A 9422-nucleotide genomic window follows, 5' to 3' on the forward strand; every position below is an offset into this window, starting at 1 on the left:
TTGGAGCAACAATCGAAAATACTTTTATATTTTCTATGTGTTACTTGTTCAAACTGTGGGAATAACAATTAATGTTTGCATTGAGATAAAGTTTCTACGTCACATTACTCGAGATACAATCCTTCCCCAAACTTTGATAACCCCCATTATTTTGTGCACCAGTTGCACATATCAATAAATCCCTAATAAATATTACTTTCTTAAGGGTGTTTATGGATTTAAATTTATGCCAACTCTCTCTGGAAGTGGAAGTAGCATATATTTCTTTACTACTGATAACTTTGAATTAGTCAGTTTAGCCAATCTCCTTCTAAGAATATCCATTCTTTTTAAATTTATTGTTCAACATTTTTATGAATGCATACGAAAAATTAAACAAATCAATGCATAATGATGATTAATGGCGTATTGGCGTATATATTTTTGTTTGAAAATTTCGCAGCTTTGTAGTTCTACGAGTCCATTGGATGTCAAACTCATCTACATCGAAAACTTTGAACTTTTACTTGATATTCTAAGTTATAAAACTGTTCAAATTTAGTGTAGTCATGTAGTTCCAAGTACCGTAAAATTTTAGTTAAATTCGTGAGAATTAGTTTTATTTTATTTTTAGATCCGCATTTTATTTATTTAAATCTACCCGACACTTGCATAGCAGAAAAACCCATACTGCCCCACCAAGTAGATAAGAAGCATATTTTTTTTTAAAAAAAAAAGATAACATACATACACCTAATAGCAACATATAAAAATTCGAATAGTGTGTTACTACTATTTTGGCTTGGATCCTCCGCTCATGATTGAGCTTGAATATTTTACCATGCTAATTGCCAAAAATTGGCCATCTTATTCACCTTATTCTGGGAGGGAAGCATTTAGCGAAACTGCAGGGCTCCTGGTTTTCACCTTTCACTACAAACAATAAGTCTACTAAACACAGTAAAATAGCCATATCCATCAGAACTGAAGAATAACCAGGGCACGTAACCGAAACTTGGTACGTGCAGAAGAATACATAACCAAAAAAAATCAAGAATGGCCATAACATTATTGGAATGTAACACTCTATACTGCTGATACAAGCGAGCGTTGTGTGACAAATAAACAAAAATTACAGGGTTAAATGCATACCATAAAGATACATTCACATTACTGCAATCAAAGCAACTCAGAATATGAATTTATCTTCCACAACCTCTAATCTGTAGGGGCCTCAAACCTTGTTGGAGTATCAATTCCCATCATGCAGCAAAGGCCAGATATTAAAATTATAAGCAAGACAATTGCCTGGAACAGTACGTAAAGAACATATGTAATCAGTACAGCAAAGGAAAAAAGGTACATAACCAGAAGAAAACACTAGAAGCAGCTTTGAATTGTGGATAGATGCAATCAACTTACCACAAATATGCCCTCCAAAAATGAGGATTTAATTCGGCAAACTCCATCACAGCCATCGACTGATTTATTTCCAGTACCTTCAGCAAGAAACCTTTCTACTTCCCAATGAGAGGGGAACTGAATTAACCTAAAAGGATCTGACACATAGAGTGCGGTGTATTTTGCTCCCAGATTCTCCACATAACTGAGTAGTTGAGATAAAACTTGTCCTACAAGTTTATCCAGTTTAAGAACTATATATGACCAAAATGGGTATAAACCACATTCTCCATTGATATCATACCTTCAGAGGTTTTTTCTTCAGCTCTTCCCAGGGTTCGATGATCTTGATCGCAGAGAACAATCAAATTTGGCTGCCCCTTGGATTGTTTAGTGATCCTTGATAGCAGATAGTTCTGTAACACGAGACGGATGAAAAGAATTAATACATCCAGTATACACGGAAACAGCATCCATATATACACATACAAGCAAGTAGGAGCTGTGGTGAACATAGCCACTGCAGTAAAATCTGAAAATTGTCACTTCTTCTACTTTTTCGGGTGCCTCATTTTTTAATAGAATAGAGATCAATCCATTATTAACCTGAATTGAGTGGACATCAGTGAGCTTCTCAAAACTTCCACCCTCTACAGAGCATGATTGCGAGAAAGCAATGTTGCTGGCCTCAAGACCATGCCCACACGTGTTTGTAAATTCTGAAATCAAGGAGCTTTCCACTGATTCTCTCTCCTCTGATGCATCAATGTAGGGGAATGCCAAAGAAAAATTGGACTTTGCAACAGAGGCCTGATCAAGACATTTTTAACCAAAGCCAAAATAATAAAAATGAACTCTTGCAGTACATTAAGAACCAAGCACAAAAAACTTGAATCAGGGAAATGATTTCCGAAGTTGGGAAAACTCTAATTACCTTCAGCAAGTCCACAAGCTCCGAATTGGCATTTTTGGGTCTAGAAATATCCACAGATTGCAACTAAACAAGAAATAGACATTAGCAGCTGAGGCAATGTAGAAAATATCAAAAAGTACAATAAAAACTTGCAAACCCTATGTGTTAATAACAAGGTCCCTATGGTAGTTGAGATGCAGTAGTACTTTACGAGCTAAAGTGGCATTTTCACCTACCCAACTACAATTCTTCTTCAATGGATGAATAAACCAAATGGAGTTGTATCAACTCAACTATCGGGGTGAGTTTAACACAGACAACATCCACAAAGGGGTTTTCTTAAAGGTGTCTAACTGGCAGGTTGGGCTAAATTTAGGCGGGTCAAAAATTGGACTGAATTAAATGTGCAGGGCAAAAGCTATTTGGACTGAAACAGATTAGGCGAAAACGTACTAAACTGTGGGTCATAACTCAACCCTCCCAATCCTTGCTAAAGTTAATTGCTTTATTTGATCTTTCATAAATTTTTAGTACCAAATAATTTTTCTTCTTCTTTATTTTAGCGATAAGTAACATATCAATTAAAAGAAAATATCTACTGAAAATATTTTCACAAGATTACTCATGAGTCAATTCAATCCAACTTTGTAATGGGTTGAAATAGATTGAGCTTAACGGATGGATTAGTGACCAACCCAAACATGCCCGGGTTTGCAGATTGGGTTTGATTTGCAACCCCTAGTTTTACTCATTATTCAGGATACAAATGGATTCCAAACACACTTTGTTTTATTTACTGGTAAGTAAGAATGGTTCCAAGTTCTACCACCTGTTCGGCGGCTTGAAATTTGTGAGGAGCAACTTAAATTTTATAGGAAGGTGTATCACAATCTTGTCATTGTCTTGCTCCAAAGCATATAAAATTATGAATCAATTATCTTAAATAAAGTTTGTTTGGATAATTTAATTCCAGGAAAGTACAACAAACTCTTCCCCTAAAACTAAGAGATGCCTACCTCTTTCCCAACAAAAACAAGTGCAAGATCCAGATGCTGTCCACCTTCTTTTCCTGAGCACTAATGAAGATAAAAGACAATTTAGTTTCCTTCAAAAATTGAAGCAAGAGAAAGTAGGCAGGCAAGAACTAATAGAATATAGAGACAGGAAGTACCAGCAAGTCCGACCAACCACCCTCAGCCATAACGGACTTGACTAAATCCTTCAGTGAAAGGGTTCTGTAATTGACAGCTTCACTTGAGGCAACTCTGTAACATAAGTAATCAAAAGTTTCAGATAATAAAAATTTACGCATAGATCTCTTGCCGACAAATCACCATAAATGTTGCAGTTGCAGTTGCAGTTCAGGTAAGTTGCAATTTGGTGCAAATTACCTTTAAAAAACAATGTATCATCCCACATAATAATGGAATACAAAAGAAGGGGCATACATACGATATCAACCTGTTGTCACCAACAACTCATCAACTAGGCTGTAGGGCCTACCAGTACATCGCAGATTACTATTTTAAGGACCTAAATGATGTTTCTAGATGGTTCACATAGCTGTGCACCTTTGCTTCAACTATAACCTCGCTAGGAACACTACTGACTTTCCGAGACTTTATGCCATTGTATTAAAAGCATGTTAATTCTAGCGAGCAGCTTTTTTTTTTTTTTTTTTTTTGAAAACGGTAACAGTTTTGTGTATTAATCTTCAGCACTAAAGGCTGGGGTCCCAAATTTACATCATGGAGCTCCATACAGTTGTGTGTGTACTTAAAACAAAACTAAACTAGATCCTAATTCATCTTACAAAGGACCTAGGATATCTCTAACAGCTATAGGATGATCTACATACTCCAAACTGCACCAATAGCAAAAAGTGATCGTGCAGTTCATTTTAATCCCGTGTAAAGGACTACTAGCACTCTCAAAGCATCTCATATTTCTCTCCTTCCATATGGTCCACCAAATCACTGCTGGGACAATTCTCCATCTGCTTTGGTCTGTACTATCACTGCCTTCATTGTTCCAGCTTTCTATAGCCTGACTTGCCCTTTGTGGCATGGTCCAGTTTGTGCCCCTGAATATGGTAAATAAGTGCCACAGTTGTCTAACCACCTTGCAATGAAGAAACAGATGGTTGATTGTCTCTGCCTGTTGCTCACAAAAAAACATCTAGGACACATATGTATTCCCCTCTTCATTAGATTAACCTGTGTTAGTACCGCCTCTTTAACTACCAGCCAAGTAAAAACTACCTAGCTTTTGTAAGTCCTAAACCTAGATATTCTCTGTAGGTCTCTTTAGTGTACTACTTGTAAGATTTTCCTTATAAAATTAATACTTCATCAAATAAAGTTCCTAAATATGGCTATCACGTACGCAACCTAGCCAAAGTAAGAATTCATTTTGGTTAAAAAATTAAAGTTAGAACTTTCTATTCAAGTAGACAAGGACATAGAAACTTGCACAAATTCTTAGTGTTGAAACTCACAATTAATGGCTTCTAGGTCTTGTAAAATGGAAAAATACAAGGGTTACTATAATCTTTTAGAATGAGGCAAAGGAGGAACTATAGGTAACAATAATAGAAATGGAAGGAGCTACTGAAAATTTATGAATTTTGAGGCTATACATTAAGAAATTTAAAGGGAGTAATTGAGGCATTAGAAGATCGATTGTAACCAGAAACTCCGACTGTCATTAGGATTTGATCTAAGATGCACGGTTTATATTTTGGAGATTTTTGTCCATATTAAAAGCTGTTTTTCTTTTGAAAAAGAATACTAAAGCTTGTTAAAAGTTTTAACATTCTAGAGGCATGTAATTTTGACACTTCACAGCTCCCTCAGTCTTCCTCAAAGAAATAAGAAGAGTATATTCAAGATTTACAAGAAAGAATACACTGTGGAAATTGCTTTACATTAGGTGTTTCCAAAACAAAAAATCTTGTGTAAGAAAAAGGCATAAATTGCTTTTGACAACTAGAAGCTCAGGCCACAAAGCAAAGATGGGATGTCATCTAGATTTGGTTGAACTTCCTAGATGAAGGCTGCCTATGGAGAAATCGATCTCACTAATGGACTCGAACATTGCTAGGGTTTAAATTCAAGTGATGTGAATCATCAGACGTGCAAGAACAAAACAATCAGGCCATTTGGATTAGGATTAATATGGACCAAAGGAGTCAACTTGGTGATGTTTTCCCAACAACAAGGTAGATAGGAAATGGACACGTGAAAAAAAAAAGGAAAGATGGTAACACCAGATTACAAGAGAAAAGGCCAAGTCTATTAATGGAAAAATTAGTCGGGCATTTTGGTGAAAAGGGATAGTTCAACAACGGAGTCTACATTATTTACCCAAAACTATCTCCACAACACATAGTTGAAAAGTATAAGCATATAAGCAAGCAGAAAATCTCCCTGAGAGATTGAGAGGTTCAAACAGAGTAGCTAAAAGCTGGAGCTATGGTGTAACGAGCGTAGATAGGATTTTCAAGGGTACACAATAAATTTGCAGATCTTACTTCTACTTGTTCATGCTTAAACAAGTTAACAATCGACCCATGAAAACAACAACAGCAACAAAGACTACTTCTAATTCTTTTTCCATTTCTCAATTATTTTTTGCTGGTTGACTTAATTTGAAGAAAAAATATGGGATACGCTTCTCGTAATGTTTAGCTTCAAGGAAATTAGAGAACTATCATCACCAGTATGAATAGTTAAAAAGGACCGATAGGAAGGGATTCAGAGACACCATGAAGATAGTAAACGCTAATGTAGTAATCATTTTTCATAAGATGGCAATGAAAGATGCACATTGATAGTATGGATCTAGGAGAGTCTAAAAGGATTTTGTTATTTACTTAGAGCCTGTTTCTGAAGTCTCTTTGAGCTTTGCATCTTTAACGTAAACTTGTCCTAATTCACAAGCTTAAATGCTTTTATAAAAATAAAGAAACTTCATACTAATAAAATTTTATATTTCTTTTAAATAATTTGAACTACCTATCCAGCATCACTTCATAGAGAAGTGGTTAGAGGTATTAGAAATAAATAATGAGCCAAGGTATTGACCTAATTGCCTTGACATAGCTAGTCTGCCCTTACAGAAAGAGGCTTTCTATTATTTATTTATTTTTGAGACAGATGAGGCTTTCTATTTTTAATTGACATGATTATAAGGAAAGAGGCTATCTATTTTTAATAGATATGATTATCGTAACTCCTGACCATATTTTGAAATGAAGTACCTACCTAGAACCTCCACCTCGTCTTCTAGTTCTTCTCCATTCTCTTTTTCTTCCCTTTTCCTGATACCACTTATCTCTTTGTTCTACTCCTCAATAAGTTATTTTAGAGGTCCCTGAGTTCCCCTATCTTCATATCTTCCCTCCCCTCCCTCAACTTGTTCTTACTGCTGCTCCAAGCTCCATCTGACCTCCTCTCATTTCTCCATTCTAAACAGATTTGTCCTCTATTCTCTTCTCTTTACTCTCAAAAGTGAAACAGCTTCTGCATTCTTCAAATTCTGCATTAAGAACTGTCTATTTACATATATCACAAATTTCTTATAAAAGTGATGGATCATTCAATTAATCGAGATTACCCAAGATTTCAAAGGTAACTGTGCCACCAACCCAACAGACATCCCAATAAAAAATAGAAATTAAGCCAACATCTTCCTGTAGTTTGTTTCTTCTCAGTTGTTTTTCCCTTTTGCTTTATCACATGTTCTTCATTTCTGTTTGTTCAGTCGTCAGTCCTCAGTTACCAGCAGTTTTGACTATTTGATTTCGCCTCTTGAGATGGACCAATTATCCTGATTTTAAGTTTGTTCACCCTCCTACTTCTTCCAGCAAAGAAATCATTTTCTCTACTCATGAGCCCAAATGCACTGCCCTTCTTTTTTTGCTCCCTCATCCCATCTTCTTTATAACTATCCACCAAAATAATCCAGCTCTGTACTTGAATTTTCTCTTGTTTCTATTCATCGTACGTCATTAGATGATTTCAAGTTAGTCTTCAAAATCCTTCAGGCATCAACAAAGCCCCACAAGTATTTTCACCACAGGACGAAGAACAATGGACCAGGTAACATAATGAAATCTAGTTTACCACCCTCAAGAGGAAAGACTCAGATGGAGAGAAGGCTGAAGAAATTATGCAGATGTGATAAGATTCTTTTTCTATTTGATTATTTAAGGGAATGCGGGATGTTAAAGATACCATAAACATAGAAAGAACAGACAGACAGAACAGCTATCTCAAGAACAGATAAAAAAATACAATCCCAGACTCCCAGTTAACATTACAAAGAATCAAAACATGAGATTCAAGCAAACAAAATGGAAGAACTTACAATATCCTGTTTCATTTTCAAATGAGATGTTATGCATAATGAGTGTATAACAGAACAAAGTTTCTCCATCTTCTTTTGCACCCTAATATTTGTTTTTCTTTGGGTGACCAATTATCAGACAGAGAAGCAGTCCTCCATAAAAGGGACAAACTGAACTTTTAATATGTACTAGCAACAAAATTGCCTCACATTTGAATAGTGAGAAAACTAACAATATTAGGTTGAAGCATTCCAGATCACAAATAGAGTAAATAATAAGGAAAGGAAAGGATAGTCAAAAACGATCTGGAACCTTAAAACAAAAACTCTTGGGATATAATTCATTTTAAAACAAGACAGTTTCTCCAAGCAAACCATTCTTATTAGAATAAATGTTTTTTATCCATCTAAATGAGAACTTCATTTTGACCAGAGGTTAGCTATCCAAAGTATTACAGAAGAAAAAAAAACTGTATAGCCATCTGAATTATAGATTAAGCCCTCATTATGAAGATTTCTGACAAGGAAGATTACTATTAGGACGTAGAGAAGAGCACCCAGATTTGGCATCTACAGATGTAATTAGATTCTGGCTGGGTGAATTATTTAGGCCTCCCTCTAGCTTAGCCAAAATATCCTTCCCTTTAGTTTTTAGCAAGACCTCAACTTTTTTCTTTTCAAAAAAGGACCTTAAGCCTCCACTTTTTATGGAGTCACAGATGTAACCCATATAGAGAGAATGAGTAAGGTACTATTAGAAGTAGAGACAAAGGCTATAAGTTTGGGAAGCTAAAGAGGAAGATGGAGGGAGTAGTTCATCCTATTTGGCAACCTCTGGTAACAAACTGTATGTCAAGATCTACTTTAATCAACTATACTACTGAATAGAGGCACCACTAAACCAATAATCTTCTTTGCTGTAACAAAATAAGTATAAATTTACAAGCTGCAATAACCAATAAGAAAGGAAATCCATACCCATAATGATGCGGTGACCAAAGAAAGGAAGGAACTGCAGATGGAAATGTGTATCCGAATGGAACTTCAACAACCACAATTACAGCAACCAACAACGCCACGGCAACCGTCTTCATCTTTCGTCTGAACATCAAATCACAAATTGACAAGACATTAACTGAAAAGATTCAAAATCAAAATACAACATAGTAAGATCAACGAATTCAGAGCACAAGTATGAAGATGATTCATTGATTTGACAAATCTACGTGTTTGACCTGCAGAACAAAACGACAATTCATGCTTTTACAATATCATCTGAATCAAAAGGCAAAACGGTGCTGATAAACAACAGATCAGAGAAGAGAGTGGATTTTAGCTAACCTTGGGAAGGCTACTGATGCTGTGATGCAGGTTCAATGGAAGACTCTTCAGCACGTTGCTGTTTTAATCAATCTCATACTTCCCTGAATAGATAATAATACAGATCTCCATCTACTCTGACAAATTACACTTGCGTGCCCTCTCTTTCCTCGTATTATTCCTTTGGTCCTCCTATTTTATTTCAAAACCTATATTTTTTTGTTATAAAAACCAAAAATATATTAATTAAAAATAACTTTCATCTAATAACTTGCACTCGTAGGCCTCATTTGTTTCTATTAAGATTAAGAGGTCTGAATCTGAATACACATCTGAAGATTAAGATTTGCATTAAGATCTGAATGTTTTGATCTGAACACACATCTGAATATTAAGATGTGATCTCTAAATGTGAATATTAAATAATTAATGTGATTTGTTTTCAATATCTGAATGTGGA

At 35.4% G+C, this 9422-nt stretch overlaps 1 protein-coding gene across 2 annotated transcripts; it reads right to left on the reverse strand.

The window, feature by feature from the left end:
• Nucleotides 1–964: 964 nt before the first annotated feature.
• On the reverse strand, nucleotides 965–9143 carry LOC107007875. 2 transcript variants are annotated; one of them, XM_015206698.2, is made up of 9 exons: nucleotides 8984–9117; nucleotides 8621–8777; nucleotides 3465–3558; nucleotides 3310–3369; nucleotides 2315–2377; nucleotides 1987–2190; nucleotides 1685–1796; nucleotides 1402–1610; nucleotides 965–1287 (listed from the first exon to the last, which is right to left on the reverse strand). In XM_015206698.2, exons 2-9 carry the CDS (start codon nucleotides 8749–8751, stop codon nucleotides 1198–1200), a joined length of 963 nt encoding a protein of 320 aa, XP_015062184.1. In that variant the 5' UTR covers nucleotides 8752–8777; nucleotides 8984–9117; the 3' UTR covers nucleotides 965–1197. The 2 variants fall into 2 exon arrangements, with proteins under 2 accessions (XP_015062184.1, XP_015062186.1); XM_015206700.2 differs by having other exon boundaries at nucleotides 972–1287; nucleotides 8621–8743; nucleotides 8984–9143.
• Between the last annotated feature and the right edge of the window lie 279 nt (nucleotides 9144–9422).

This window comes from Solanum pennellii, chromosome 1 (assembly GCF_001406875.1).
Source record: "Solanum pennellii chromosome 1, SPENNV200".
Taxonomy (NCBI): domain Eukaryota; kingdom Viridiplantae; phylum Streptophyta; class Magnoliopsida; order Solanales; family Solanaceae; genus Solanum; species Solanum pennellii.

What these genes read in the sequence shown, in the direction of transcription:
- LOC107007875 (XM_015206698.2), bottom strand. Translation starts at nt 8,751, where the DNA reads ATGTTCAGACGAAAGATGAAGACGGTTGCCGTGGCGTTGTTGGTTGCT. An exon ending in TGGTCACCGCATCATTATGG is followed by an intron (nt 3,559 to 8,620) that starts GTATGGATTTCC and finishes CTTATGTTACAG; the next exon opens with AGTTGCCTCAAGTGAAGCTG. An exon ending in TGAAGAAAAAACCTCTGAAG is followed by an intron (nt 1,611 to 1,684) that starts GTATGATATCAA and finishes ATAAACTTGTAG; the next exon opens with GACAAGTTTTATCTCAACTA.